The 15405-nt window shown below is 40.5% G+C and overlaps 2 protein-coding genes across 2 annotated transcripts; both read left to right on the top strand.

Annotated features, from left to right (window-relative positions):
* The first annotated feature begins 651 nt into the window (after positions 1 to 651).
* Positions 652 to 3747, top strand: slc18a3b (solute carrier family 18 member 3b). Its single transcript, XM_010741243.3, has one exon. The coding sequence runs from the start codon at positions 1318 to 1320 to the stop codon at positions 2884 to 2886; it is 1569 nt and encodes a 522-aa protein (XP_010739545.1). The 5' UTR covers positions 652 to 1317; the 3' UTR covers positions 2887 to 3747.
* Positions 3748 to 4364: 617 nt separating this feature from the next.
* chatb (choline O-acetyltransferase b) lies at positions 4365 to 15025 on the top strand. The gene is made up of 15 exons (XM_019253574.2): positions 4365 to 4577; positions 5094 to 5218; positions 6531 to 6722; positions 7436 to 7554; positions 9088 to 9141; positions 9243 to 9423; positions 11227 to 11404; positions 11512 to 11681; positions 11764 to 11864; positions 11937 to 12065; positions 12155 to 12277; positions 12376 to 12517; positions 12766 to 12828; positions 13207 to 13344; positions 14680 to 15025. The coding sequence occupies exons 2-15, from the start codon at positions 5177 to 5179 to the stop codon at positions 14944 to 14946; spliced, it is 1899 nt and encodes a 632-aa protein (XP_019109119.2). The 5' UTR covers positions 4365 to 4577; positions 5094 to 5176; the 3' UTR covers positions 14947 to 15025.
* The last annotated feature ends 380 nt before the right edge of the window (positions 15026 to 15405 follow it).

Raw genomic sequence — 15405 nt, 5'->3', positions numbered from 1 at the left:
AGTTTTGTTGACAAAGAAACATACATTTTTGAATGAAGTCAACTGTTTTTTGGTTGTTGTTGTTTTTTTTTCATTCACAAAAAAAATCTGCTGTCACGTCTGTGCGTGGAGCTGTCAACAGCTTCGTGGTGCTGAAATCTCTTCAGCTCCTGCAGCAGTGGCTCGTTTATCAGTTCAAGTCTGGCACATCTAATCCTTTTTCGGGGAATCATAGAGTAAAACACAAACTCTTCATTAAGTAGCTAATGAATGTAGTGACTTTTTAAGCTTCAACTAATATTTGAGTTTCCAAAAAGATCTTTATTTATAGAGACTCGGTGGCGAAAAGTGAGTTTGAGTTTGAGTTGTTTTATCCATGTTTGTGGTGTTTAAAGTCTTATGTACCCACTGTGGGTGAGTGTGCGCGCAGGTCTCCTCATGTATACTGTATGTGCTTTGTTTTTGTATTTTATCTTCAGCATAATATTGCATAGGTTTCTTTAATAAATATGTATTACTGCAGCTTTCTCTGTCTGTTGTGCGTGTCTGTGAATTTATATACGATCACTGAAGACTCAAAGTCAAGAGTCCCACACTGGACATTAAGAATAAGAAAGCCTTTTTTCTTCTTCTTCTTCTTGTAAAGGGGGTCGTGATGTGGTGCTCACTGGTTCTTATTGGTTGAAGTGATTGCTGCCATGGTTGAAAATTAACATAAAAGTGGCGAATGGATCCACTTGGGGGCAAGCTGGTGGTGCGTCATAGCTCTTGGTGAAAAGGAGAGACAAAAAAAAAGGGGGGGACTAAAATAGCGCCGAACCTCCGGGTTAATGTGCACCAATGGCCACGAAGTTAGTCGTGGTCTCAGAGCTGAGCGCAAAAAGTGCCACAGGTGATTGGAGGTATGGACACAGAGACGAGAGAGTGTGAGCTACCGAGGTGTTGCAAATAAGTAACGAAAGAAAAAAAAATCGCTTCAAACTAACTTTGCCATGTAAGATTAGCGACCGAAACCTCTGCACGGTGCAGAAATACTACGATTTCAACACGTCACTTCTCGGGAGATCATGAAACAACATCGGATGTGGCTGAGGCGAGGACAAGTTGAGGAAGCTGAGGAAAGCCATCTTCACCGATGAAGCAGCCAAGTTCCTCTTCGCCTCTCCCTTTACGCACAGGCGAGGTGGGGACGGAGAGCATCACATCAATGTAAAGAAAACACCAATGAGTCATCCGAGGTGTTGAAAGATCGGAAGTAGGCGGAAAAAGCACAAATATTTTTTTTTAATCGAGAATCTTTAATTTCTTTAAAAAAGAAAACAGAAAAAAAAGCACACCATGGATGGAGAAGGTGGATCGTCCGGACTGGTCAAATCAGCCGCCGTCAAACTATCCGAGATGGGCCAAAGAACCAAGCAGTTAGGCACCGCGATGAAGGATCCTCACCAGCAAAGACGGATCATATTAGTGATCGTGTGCGTGGCTCTCCTCCTGGACAATATGCTCTACATGGTAATCGTGCCAATTATTCCAGACTATCTTGCTGAGCTGGAGAGTGAGCAGTCAGAGCACGTCCACGTAGTGATGCACCCCAACAGTTCAGCCAACAGCACAAGCCAAGACAAAAGCATCAAGGACAATTTAGATGTCCAGATAGGAGTACTTTTCGCATCTAAAGCCATCCTGCAGCTGTTAGTTAACCCGCTCTCGGGAACATTCATAGACCGGGTTGGATATGACATTCCACTTTTAATTGGACTGACTGTTATGTTCGTGTCCACCTGCATATTTGCTTTTGGAGAGAACTATGCGACTCTTTTTGTGGCGAGAAGTTTGCAGGGTCTCGGGTCTGCGTTCGCGGACACCTCTGGAATCGCGATGATAGCCGACAAATACACGGAGGAGTCGGAGAGAAGCACCGCGCTGGGTATCGCTCTGGCGTTTATCTCTTTCGGGAGTCTGGTGGCGCCTCCTTTTGGAGGCATCCTGTACGAGTTCGTGGGCAAGAAAGTGCCCTTCATCGTGCTCGCATGCATTTGCCTGGCGGACGGCTTTCTGCTGCTGACAGTGATCAAGCCGTTCTCCAACAGGACTAGAGAGAACATGCCAGTCGGCACCCCCATATACAGACTCATGATTGACCCGTACATAGCTGTGGTGGCCGGGGCGCTGACAGTGTGCAACATCCCCCTGGCTTTTCTAGAGCCCACCATAGCCAACTGGATGGAGACCACCATGCACTCCTCTCAGTGGGAGATGGGGCTCACCTGGCTCCCAGCCTTCTTCCCTCACGTCCTCGGTGTGTACATAACAGTTAAATTGGCAGCGAAGCATCCACATTTGCAGTGGTTCTACGGAGCCTTAGGTATGGTTATCATAGGAGCGAGCTCCTGCACAGTCCCTGCATGCAAAACTTTTGGGCAGCTCATCGCCCCGTTGTGCGGCATTTGTTTTGGCATTGCACTGGTAGACACCGCCCTGCTGCCGACACTTGCGTTTTTAGTTGACGTGCGTCATGTTTCAGTGTATGGTAGTGTTTATGCTATAGCAGATATTTCATATTCTGTTGCGTATGCTATGGGTCCCATAGTAGCCGGTCAGATAGTGCACAATCTCGGGTTTGTACAACTTAATCTGGGTATGGGTCTCGTCAATGTGCTTTACGCACCAGCCCTGCTGCTGCTGCGCAACGTGTGCCAAATGAAACCGTCCTACTCAGAGAGAGATAACCTGTTAGAGGAGGCTCCACAGGGGCTGTACGATACCATAAGGATGGAGGAGAGGAGATCTAAAAAGAAGGGCTACAGTTCGGCAGGGAATTGCTTGCCAGTAGATGAAAACGGGTTTGACCCGTTTAGAGCACAGCGGTCCTTGTCAGAAGAATCGTCCGGTCCAGAGTACACTTAGACCGGCCACATTCTAACCGCCAACCCCCCCTGAAACATTCCCCTGGAGAGATGAGGAGGTGAGACAGGAAGGTTATATCTAGTAATTTAAACTTTTATGTAAGTACCGATGTGCAATATAAACACCCAATCACCACAAAATCATGATTGTGTGACACGTTTTCCAAAGTTTCTTTTTTTTTCTTTTTCTTTTTGACTGTGATTTCATTGTGTCAAACAAGTCTGTGTAGCGTTTGTCATGGACGTGTAACTGGAGTTTTGTGAGAGATTTATCAGCTACTGTTGAATTTGTGTGTATCACTGAGTATTGTAAAAAGATATAAATAGATTAACGTGCGTACAAGATTATATGGGACCAACTATACGCAGCACACTTTCCCCCCTCTTACACAAAAATAGCCTATATTTTTAGTCTCTGAGGAAACTTTTTTTACTTGCACATCAAAGGCCTGATTTTATTTTGTTGTTGTTTTAAAACAAAAAAAAATCGTGAATTTCAATTTTGCAACAAGCGGGCCTGTTTTTTTATTTATTTATTTATTTTTATTTATTTTCTGTTGTTTGAAATTAAATGTATCATAATACATGGATTTTGTACATATGTGGATATATGCACAATGTAAATTGTTAAAACATAAATGGACCTCTACAAAGTGTGTGTGTGTGTGTGTGTGTGTGTGTGTGTGTGTGTGTGCGCGAGTGTATGTATGAAACAAGACGTAGATAATAAAGTCAAGTCTCCTCACAATGAACAAATATGTATTCATTTATCAATTGTCGTTTTAATAAATCTCTGTTTGGATCTGTGTGACGGCGGTGAATTCATTCTTATTTCAAGCTTCAAACGAATAAAAATAAATAAAAGAAGTGCGGGACTTATTTGCGCTGTAAATATTCATGAATTGATCTGATAAAAGTGATTCAGATTCCATATTAAAGAAGAAGACAAATCTTATTTAGATTTCATGATATGAAATGTAACAACAAATATATGAAACGCCCTGTACTGAATGAAAAAATAAAGTTGAATTCAAACTTTTGATTCCCACATGTTGCAGCTCTCTCACGGTGCACAATCAAGCACGCACAGAAGGGACAGAGGGAGCGCACACAAGCCCCGATATGAAAACATACATATATAAATATATAAATGAACAGCTCCAAGTGCGCAAGAGTTTTAGAAAATTAGGCTGTATAAACTGATTTATTTCCCGCACAAGTGCATCACGTTTTATTTAAAGTCCGGCTGACAAACTGCAGAAAACTTATGAGGGCAGTAAAAGCATCATAACTCTAATCTTCGTGAGTGTCGACCACCACAGGACCTCTGAATGACACACCAGAAACTGACTCTCACTCCTATTTTATATATTTAAATTATTATCGGATGTGGGCAGGAGGGGTTGAGAGGGGGGGTGAAGTAAGCTGTTAGACAATATGTTCCGCGAATAGATTTCGATGGGAGGAGTTTCTTGCCTCAAGGGGGTAGGTAGACGCAAACACCTTCAGCATCTTTTCCAAGGCGCGCTTTTAATGTGGAGTCACAGCCTTATGGCGAGACGAGGGGACGGGGGAGCAGTCCAGCGCCTGCACGGAGCTTTACACTAATATGGGATTTCACAGCCGGGACGTGGGAGGCGATGTGAACCTCCGAACACTTCTCTGACCCTCTTAAAGTGGAGCACTGATCAGGTAAGGTAACTTCTTTTCTCTTTGAAATAATCATCTCTTTTTATCCACTGTGTGAAGCGACTTAAAAGTGCACAAAGTTTTCTAGTCGTTAATCATTTCACTTGTTTCCAATCAAACCAACGTTATATCCAATGATAACCTACAATTTTATATATGCATATATTCTACTGGCACTATTTTATTAACATTTAGAAGGTGATACTGCCAAAACTGTCTCCCGTTTATTGGTTAAAATGTTCATTTCTTTTAGGAAAAAGAAAGCTGATATTAAGATTGAATGACTTTTCAAGATGCACGTCTCTCTGCAGTGGTGAGCGATGAGGCACAGCTGGAATTCAAGGACATGCAGCAAATTGCATTAGGGTTGCAAAATGATGACGAATGGAAGCCTGTTGGTTCACTCACAGACCAACACCATGTAGCTCCATAGTCCAACAGGCCTAATTTTATTTACTGTTATTGTATTTATTCACTTTTCTGCTCTCCTTCTCAAATGTCTCAACATGCTTCGTGCAGAAGGGGCTGAACTCAGACCGTCTCTGCAGGGTTTCTACACTTTTTTTCCCTCTCCCCTCACTTGACTGGACTTGCATACAAAGATGCCAATCTTGGAGAAAAAGACCAGAGACCGAGACAACCAAGTATGAAACATTTCCTCTGCATCAATCTGTACATTCACTTTCTAGAAGGTTTGAATCGCTGACAGAGCCCTGACGCTGTCCACGGTGCTGAAGTTAGAAAAGTAACTGTGCTGAATTCAGCACCACGGACAGCGCCAGCTGCATTTACGCTCACTGGCCGCTAGGGGTGAGAATGAAAACAGGCCTCATGTGTCAGAGGTGGAAAACCTCAATCCAGACACTGACAGATCCAGCCTAGAAATGTAACTAAGTACTTTTACTCAAGTACTGTGCTTATGTACAAATTTGAGTCGACTATTTTCTTTTTATGCAGCTTTATACGTCTACTCCACTACAGTTATCTGACAGCCTTAGTTACTAGTTACTTTCCTGATAATAATTTATACTCTTCCTCTCTAGTGAAAATCACATATCTCCAAATTTTGTGATTCAGATTTTTCTTTTGATACCAGACGAATTAAATGTTTCTTTGTGTTCTGAAAAATGTCTCATACTTCTTAAGTTGAATAAACTATAAAAAAAAAATCTTCCTGGATTAGAAAATGCATCGTCACAAAGCTGAAAACAGGGCAACTTTTTGGGGATAAGTTGTCCCCCACACAGCTATGCTACAAACTTATGACCTTATATGATAGGATGCATTGCTGTACATGACAACCATATATAAAGTAGTGAAAATGAGCTAATAAATGCAGTAGTAATATTAATCATTGTAAAACACTGACAAGGTACTTTTACTTTTGTTGCTTGAAGTACATTTTGCTGATAAAACTTTGACTTGAATACTTCCACGTCTGTGTGTAGTACATATATTTTATTTGTGCAGCTATTTAATGAACATTGAGTCAGTGATGCTTTATATAATAATGGAGTTTGCATTTTGTTTACTGTGATCAGAGATAAGTCTTAAATTTTCTATTTGGTCCATTTTCTATAATTCTGCAAAGTTCTCATTTCCAGGAATCCACAGCTAGACAACTTATTTTACAATTCTGGTAGTAGCGCTGGTCAATATTAACATGTTGGGTTATTAGCAGTGCCATTATGCAAAAGATCAAACATCAGACAGAAAAGATAATCAATTTGCATGTTCAAGTCCCATGAGGCTGTGGGACTTGAAATCACTCCAAGCATTTAAGATGAATTATTAACTTGGGTTCTAATAATAAAAGCATAGATGTGAAGGGAATTACCCCTTTAACTAATGAACCCTCAGTGAATCAGAGGAACGTCATGAAAATGCAGAACAGCTGCTGTCCTTTCATTATACGTTATGAGTATTTATACCAATCTGTTGTTTTTATGACATCAGGTGTTGCCAAAGGTCCCTGTGCCCCCTCTGAAACAAACCCTCGACATGTACTTGAAGTGCGCCCAACACCTGACGAAAGAGGAGAAGTTTAAGAAAACAAAGGCCATCGTGGAGAAGTTTGCAGCTCCTGGAGGTGTCGGAGAGGTTCTCCAGAAGAAGCTTTTGGAGAGGAGGGAGAAGACTACCAACTGGGTAAACTTTAAAATCTGCAAGATAAAAAACATTTGCAGTAGGTACATGAACTATGTATCAATACATATTTATTGGATTAGTTTAGAGTGTTTCTCCTTTGTACCCTTTTCTAGTCCATCAAACATTAATTTGGAAAACTCAGTACGGTCATTGTAAAATCATTAATAAATTCTCTTCAGTTGATATATTTTTAGCATGATTCATTATAATTTTAATCCAGTTTATTGAATTTTTAGCATGATTCATTATAATTTTAATCCAGTTTATTGAATTTCCCCATTGACAATAGAGTATTTGCATCAGATTTGTTTGTGTTGTTTTGGAATAATAAGGTACTGAACTCAGACTTTGTCTCCAACATGATAAAATTCCTAAAAATAATAAATAACCAACATATAAAAGAGTTGGAAAAAAAAGTGAATCACCTGGAGATAAAGATTTATTGGAGCCTCTGCTCGTCCTTTGTTGCTTCAATCTCTTCTCCTGCGTCTGGCTGATCAGTCAGTCCACAACTCATCCGGCTCGGTGAAATCTATCACGCTGCCGCTCTCACGCCGACTCTCTCCCACTCTCCTTTCCATCTGGCAGTGATGCACTGTAATGGTTTTTTACTCCATTGCACACAGGTCTCAACTTTGAAAATAATAACTTGAGTCCAAAACGCTCAACAAAACAACATTTCTCAAAAAAAGTGTCCTTGTGTTTGTATTCAGGTGTATGACTACTGGCTAGAGGACATGTACTTAAACAACAGGTTAGCACTACCGGTCAACTCCAGTCCTGTCATGGTGTTTCCGAAGCAGACGTTCAGAGATCATAAAGATGCCCTCAGGTATGTGCTGGACTTTTCTGCTATCATTCTCTGAGTGTTTAAAATGTATCTTAAACTGTGATTCACAAACGTTCTCTGACAGAAACTACTGCTGCAACCTGTGTAGGTCTATGAGACGAACAACTAAAGAGATAACTGTGTCCTAAATCACTTTCACTGAAAACAGCTATTACATAAAAGACGCACTGGCAACAGAATGTTTATCGAGCTTAATAACAGGAAATAAAGTCAAGTTTTAAGTCACTAGATCAACATAAAAGAAAGCACTTCTCTTGTCACAGCAGCCAATCAAACAGAATACAATGAATACAGCAATTATTTTCAATGAATTCATCTAATTGTTTTCTTGATTAACCATTAATTGATTTGTCCAACAAACTTCCTACCACAATTTCCAATTTGTTCAACCTACAATCTGAAGTTGAGATATTGAATTTACTTTCATATAAAAAACAAAAAAGAAGCAAATCTTTAAAATTAAAGAAGCAGAAACTTTTTTAAAGTTTTGCCTCTGATCATCAAAATAGTAGCATCTTTTTCCAGCTCTGTGAAAACCCTCTTTCTGTATTATTGTGTTTTTTTATTATTTGTTTTATTCAAATCCAACAAGTCAGATGGTTGTGGCACACTCTCAGTCATTTTGGATATTTTTAAATTTCAGAAGTACATAAATACAACAACATCCACAAAAAAGAAAAGAACAATCCGTCATATCACATAACTAACTCCCAGAATTCAAAGAACACCGCAGATTGTTGTCTGCATATGGATCAGAAGTGTCAAGTTCTCAAAGGCACTTGAATAGTGAAAACATCCACTGAACAGCAAACGATTTAGTTTTCTAACCACCACCACCATCACTTAACTCTACGGACAGGGTTCATGTTCTTCTCTGCAGGCACAGGCTCAGATTAAAATCTGAATTACAGACATGGAGAAAATCACTGGCATCATCTCTTAGCCGAATCTCTGCCCGTTATTAAATGAGCCGTGCTCCACCAGACATTACACCAGTCCATCCAGGCCTGTAACTCAACATTAGCTTTTGTCAGCTCGTAGCGCACTAACTGAATATTTCCAGAGCAACCCCAAGCTGGTAATCTACTGACACAGACACTTATTAGATTGGGAGTGACAGGACCAAACTCTCCGCAGAGACTGCTAGTCAGGCCTCATTTAGGGGTGTGGTGCACTGCGGCCGCCTCCTCTGTATTGATCTGGCTTTGAACGTAATAACACCAAGACAAATGACACACAACATAAGACCTGACAGCGCTCTGTGTTTTCCCTATTTGCCCACACCGCCCACTCACACATACAGACCGTCTCTCTCTCTTTCTCACTAAAACAGATAAACACACACACAGCGCGCCCACTGTATCCTAGTAATTTACCATAATGGGATTACTGTTAGTCCTTTGAAAGATGAGAGTATATCTAATTATAATCTGTTTGCTGTGTATGTTCAGTGTTTCACTGCAAACTTTACGCCCTATTTTTTTAAATTTATTTCAAACTTCTCACTCTTTTAAGATTTGCTGCTCGTCTCATCAGAGGAGTGTTGGACTATAAAGCTCTCATTGATGCGTAAGTTTAACCTGTAATGGGATTACCTGTCACCCTGTATGTCCTAAACTGAATTTAAAATGAAGTATATGTAATTCGATGTGTGTAATAATGTCTCTCAGGCGAGCACTGCCAGTGGATTTTACTCGAGGCCAGCAAGCTGGGGCTCCTATGTGCATGGAGCAGTACTACCGCCTCTTCAGCTCCTATCGCTACCCGGGCCTAAAGACAGACACGCTGAAAGTCCACATGAACGCAGCCTCCTCAGGGCCGGAGCACATCATCGTGGTGTGCAAGAACCAGGTCAGGACACCAACCTCTGAGGAGACTTTTCACACTCCATCACTCCAACTTCTAACTGAAGGCAGTGGCCTGTCCATTTGAGAGTAAATGTATGTAATGTAAAGATGTTTTAATAGTAAATTCAGTGTATTGATAGATGCTGAAAGATGAGAGGTAGTCAGTACGTCACATCAGACATAAATCAACTTTTTGTCTTGGTGGATTTATCACTACATGCACCACTACTGGCCTCTAGTGCAGATAAACTATTCCTTCATCAGATTTCAAAGTATAGGACTAATGCCATCGTCTAAACTGGCTGCAAAAGACATATTATATATTCTGCCATGGTGCAATCATTGAATGTAATGTGTCACAGTTATAGGGGCACGAAAAAGTCAAAATCCTACACCTTGTTGAACCTCGTCGGTCCTTAATATAACAGGATGTAGCAAAATTCAAGGACATTCAATTTTGAAAACGCATAATTCCAAACATGTCTCGAAGGACTGCATGAAATAAATAAGCAGATAATCACAGAAGACGATGAAGTTTGAATTCAAATTATCACATTGAAAAACTAGTGTCATATTTAACATGTTTACATTTACGAGTTCCAACTGCTATGACTTCTCACCCTCTTACAGACTCTCTGTATCCAGACTAAACAATATTATTTATACTACTGGGTAATTATTTGAGTGATTTCAAGTGATATCTATAATTTACATTTCTAAAGGAATAGGAGGCCTGAGTATGCATGGCTGAATTTTATAGTTCCAGCTTGAAAACAAGTTTCTATTTGAATATTTATAATAACAGACACTCCGGGATGATCATGTTTGTATCTTCTTCTTCTTCACCTCCCTTACTGAGCTACAACGAAGCTCCATGAGAGCAGCAGGAACAGAAAGAGAGAGAAAGCAGTCTTCTTTTTCAAACCACACTCATCCTGCATCCTTGTGAATTTTAACTAGAAGATTTTCTAATCTTAAAATATATGATGAAAGATACAGTGATGTGATCTGATGATACTGTGCCACAGTATGTGGATCATATCAAGTTTCAATACCCTAAACCTAAATAGTAGTCAGACATAAAAGTGTCTACTCTGAATATTAATTCTGCAAAGCAAGGCAGCAAGGCTAAAGATTTTAGGTAATTGGTGACCGGATACATCCACAAACATTACATGGCCCTGGTTACACATGCAAAAACTTTTTTTCTTTTTTTTGTTTTTCTCTGATTTCCAATTAAAAACTTTTTTTTACTCCTGTGTTTACAAGTTAAGTGGTTGTCCAGTTGAGTTTTGTTTCTTTAAGACCACACCAGCCGACTCCTACCATCTGCAGTCTGTGTCATTTCCCCCAAAATCCTAAATAATAAAACCCCCTGCTGCCAACATCTCCAGATCCAAGGCGACTATTTTGATTACATTTATAAATACACAGACTGTGCCTTTAAATTACGGAAAAGGGTACAGCGGGAAGTGGTTCTGGGAACTATCAATCTGTGGCACATAAGGGCCTGTCCCTATGGAGATACGGGCAGTTAACTAAATTACTGCTGATTGAGTCTGCCACTTTAAAAGCTTCCTTGAGTCGCCTCTTTAACTGATAGCACTAGAGGAGCCATATTTTAAGTTGCAATTGGCCATATTTAGTCCCTACCATTATCTATTTCAGATGCTTAAATACTACACCACAGTAAGAACAAGCTTCAATATAAAAGGTCTATTAGCAGGCAAGGACACATCTAAACACAAGGTGATACAGTGGAATAGCTAAGAAACACGTGATTTCTGTAATCTGTTTTTCTCACTAGTTTTTCGTGTTGGATATAATCGCAAACAGCAAGCAACTCAATGAGACGGAGATCTTATCCCAACTGGAGAAAATCAAGAAAATGTCAGAAAACGCAGAAGAGAGACTCCCTCCTGTTGGTATCTTGACATCTGACGGGAGAACAGAATGGGCACAAGCCAGAGATGCACTAATAAAAGGTCTCAGCTCAAACGTTTCTCTAATTTCTATCACTTTCTGGAAGTTTTAAACAATTCTCAGACAAATAAACCTAGATGTATGACATCTACTCCCCTCCTCTGTCTAGATCAAACCAACAGGGACTCTCTGGCTCTGATTGAGAGCTGCATGTGCGTGCTGTGTCTGGATGAGCCCAGTGGTCTGGAGGCTAGGGATACCACCAGGGCCTTGCTAATGCTGCATGGTGGTGGCCGTGAGAAGAATGGGGCAAACCGTTGGTATGATAAGTCGATGCAGGTAGGCCTGCACTCAATGCACGTCACCAACACTCCATGAATGTAGTCTTTGGTCTGTTAACTAATCCACCTTCTTCTCTCAGTTTGTTGTAGGAATGGACGGGGTATGTGGAGTCGTGTGTGAGCACTCGCCATTCGAGGGAATAGTTCTGGTGCAGTGCTCTGAATACGTGATGAAATACATGTAAGTTAGTCACTGAATATTGATGTCTCAATAAGGCCAACAGTAAAACAAGTCCTGTTGTTGCTTGAACAGAATAGGGAGTCCCTCCAAGATGGCGACAGCGTCCAGCGTCAGAGAACTTCCGCCTCCAAGAAGGCTGCTCTGGAAATGTAACCCACACATTCAGGGACTGTTAGCAGCATCTGGTGACCGACTGGAGAGGTAAGACCAACATAAACAAACTAACACACTATCACATCTATGAATAAGTCTTTCTACAGACATCCGGTCTCATGTGCTTTCTCCTTCAGGCTGGTGAATAATCTTGACATGGATGTTTTCAAGTTCAAGGTTTATGGGAAAGAATTCATCAAAAAACAGAAGATGAGTCCAGATGCGTTCATACAAGTTGCCTTACAGCTCGCATTTTACAAGTAAAGTACACTCATGATCTACAGTATATGTTTAAATTTGATTCTAATATGCCCTTTCAAATATGCTGACCACGCCGTGGTGTCTGTCACATACTCAGGTGCAGTGGAAGGCTCGTGTCCACTTACGAGAGCGCTTCTCTTCGGCGTTTCCAAGAAGGTCGGGTTGATAACATACGCTCTGCCACCCCTGAGGCCCTGGCCTTTGTGAAGTCCATGACAGATGAGAGGGCCACTTACACCGTGAGTCATTTTTCTTACTTTGATCCCCAATTACTGAGTAACTCCCACATTACTGTTCATCACACCTGCTTAAATGAAACAGGTGCCGACCAGCCGCCTCTGCACGCCGTACCCGGCCTTTCAAACAGATGATCTCCCTGCAGATTTAATGGATTTATGAAAAATGAATTTACTGTCTGGACTTTTTTTTCTCTAGAATGTGAAAAATGCCTCGTTACTTTTGTTCTTTTCGCTTTTTTTTTTAACAGGATGCAGAAAAAATGAAACGATTGATGGATGCAATTAATGCCCAGACAAATAATACAGTCGCAGTAAGTATTTTAACCAGTTTACTATATATTAATATGACAATGTGTGAACTATACATATCTTCCAATATCAAACACTAATTCCTTGGAGACCTAAAGGAACAGTTTGACATTTTGAGAAATTCACTCAGATAGCTTAGTTTTAATTTCTGAGCTTCAGAGACGCTTACTTTTTACTTCTGGATAGAGTCAGGCCAGCTGTTTCCCCACTTCAAGAGTCTTCTGGCTTAACATATAGTGAAGGATAATGATGATGGTTGAAAGGGAACTGTACATAGAACCATGACTGGGTCTATACATAATTTCTGTGCTCATACTGAGGTCCTAATTAAAAGACTTCATGAGCCAAAAATATATATATGTATATATTTTTTTTTTCAGGCTATTACAGGAATGGCAATAGACAATCATCTCCTCGGACTCCTGAAGATCGCAAAGGAGCTCAACATGGAGAAACCAGAGATCTTCTGTGATGAGACGTACCTGGCCAGTAACCAGTTCATCCTTTCTACCAGTCAGGTAACGTGTGATCTGATTCCTAAAATATATATTTTGTTGTATGTTTTGAAATTACGATTTTAAAGTCACTGGAGTATAGTGTGTACGTCCATTTGTGATCATCAAGTTCCAGGTTTGTCTTGCCTCGGGACAAAACAGAGCGACTATTCCACAGGGATGAAAAGAGGAATATGGAAGAGTTATCATTTGATGAAGATAGGCAGTGTTGAGGAAATGCCTTGCCGATAACCCATCCTAATGTCCTCCTCTTGTGAACAGGCTGACACATTTAGCTACTGCAACAGAAATACATCCATACTAAGATTCCTTTATTACAGTCAGTGGACATTAACCTGGCCCGCACAGACTTTTAAACTGTAATTGTACCTGTCGAAAAAGACAACCTGACTGCCAGCTGCAAATGTCTTGCCACTAGTTTGTCAATGTTGTGCTTTCTGCACACAGTTTGTGGTTTATGGAGCAACTTTGAATGCATGAGTGTATTCAGCACTGAGCTGTACAGCCAACAGAGAACAAAGTATAAATAGCTGAGGGAGATGCTCAAAATTTTTCCTCATTTTAACAGGAGCACGAGAAAACTTTACCAAATGCACAAGACTAATTAAAAAATATTTTGTTTATGCTGGTGTTTGTGATCCTCACAGAGAGCTCTGTACTTCCTGTTATAGTCTTTTTAATTGGAGACTCTTCCAGACTCATCCACTGCCCGTGGCATTGAGTTTACTAACTTAGATCATCTTTGTACAGAGCTTTATTTTTCCTGACAGCACTTGAACACCACATTTAAAACACTTCATACTAATATAACATGCTTGAGGTGGCCACATACATAACTGGTAATATAAATTACATACACTCACGACACATCCACAGAATCCGACAGCTGCATTTGTTATTTGACTGAATGAGAGGTGCTTACAAAATGACTCTGGTATGAAGAGCTCTGGTATATCATTCGTCTGAGCAATAATTTTTTAAATCCACGTTGTTGATGTGTTGCTACCACAACTTTTTCAAAGTTTCACAGCTGATTCGACCTATTGTGTGGTCACTTATTACTTATTTTAAACAGTTTGTGCCTGTTTGCTCTTTTCTGGTAAACACAAAGTGATGCATTTCACATCAAAGAAGCAGTATCTACATAAAACTACAAAAAAGCAGAAAATCTGAAATGTTCACATCACTTTTACCACTTAGGGTTAGGGTTTGGGTTAGAGTTATTATTAAGCTATGATAAACTGTGTAATAAAAGTTTAGGACTTATTAGTTTCAGCCTTTATCTGATGTCAATGAGACTAAACTGATCTAACCCGGACTGTGTCCTCTTGTATCCAGGTCCCTACAACAGTGGAAATGTTTTGCTGCTACGGCCCGGTGGTGCCCAACGGCTACGGCGCCTGTTACAACCCGCAGTCAGACCACATCATCTTCTGTGTGTCTAGTTTCTGGGAGAACACAGAGACGAGTTCGGCCGTCTTCGTCAAAGTCCTGAACGACGGACTCGTGGAAATCAGGGACCTGTGCAATAGAAGCAGCGCCACGGCTACCAAATTGGCTGACGTTAGCCAGGGAGCCAGCAAACCTCATAAATCAGGGAAGTAAAGCCACACAGCGTGTAGCTGAGTGGCCTTAATGTGTGTCTATGTTGTCTGTGCAATAGTGTTCCTTCAACAACAAAATGCAAAGCCTTAAAGTTCATATAAATATATATATATATATAGATAGATAGATATAAAAAAAAAATGTAAATGAAAACTGCAAAACTGTAAACATCAGAATGATTGCAGGTCCAACAATGAATCTGCTTGACTTGGTAGACTGAGATTAAATGGTCTGCTGCCTTTAGGAAACTAAAGCCATGCCTGCTTTGTAGCACTGATATGAGGGGCAACTCCTCTGTCAGAGAGTAATTCGACTGAGTGTTCCCAGTGTATACTTTACACACACACAGAGTAGTAATGTAATATACATGACAGGATTCTGTAAAAATAATAGCTACTGTATATTTAAGTGACTTATTACAATCATGACATCCTGTAAATGTGATACTGCCAATGTATT

Source organism: Larimichthys crocea, chromosome XVI (genome assembly GCF_000972845.2).
Source record: "Larimichthys crocea isolate SSNF chromosome XVI, L_crocea_2.0, whole genome shotgun sequence".
Lineage (NCBI taxonomy): Eukaryota > Metazoa > Chordata > Actinopteri > Sciaenidae > Larimichthys > Larimichthys crocea.
Note: the sequence above shows the minus strand (reverse complement) of the source record. Positions and strands in the feature narration are given on the sequence as shown.

Bases quoted from the DNA above. Each gene is read 5' to 3' on its own strand.
- chatb (XM_019253574.2), top strand. From the start codon at position 5,177: ATGCCAATCTTGGAGAAAAAGACCAGAGACCGAGACAACCAA. The intron at 5,219-6,530 runs GTATGAAACATT...TTATGACATCAG, and splicing joins CCAGAGACCGAGACAACCAA to GTGTTGCCAAAGGTCCCTGT. The intron at 12,829-13,206 runs GTAAGTATTTTA...TTTTTTTTTCAG, and splicing joins AGACAAATAATACAGTCGCA to GCTATTACAGGAATGGCAAT.
- slc18a3b (XM_010741243.3), top strand. From the start codon at position 1,318: ATGGATGGAGAAGGTGGATCGTCCGGACTGGTCAAATCAGCCGCCGTC.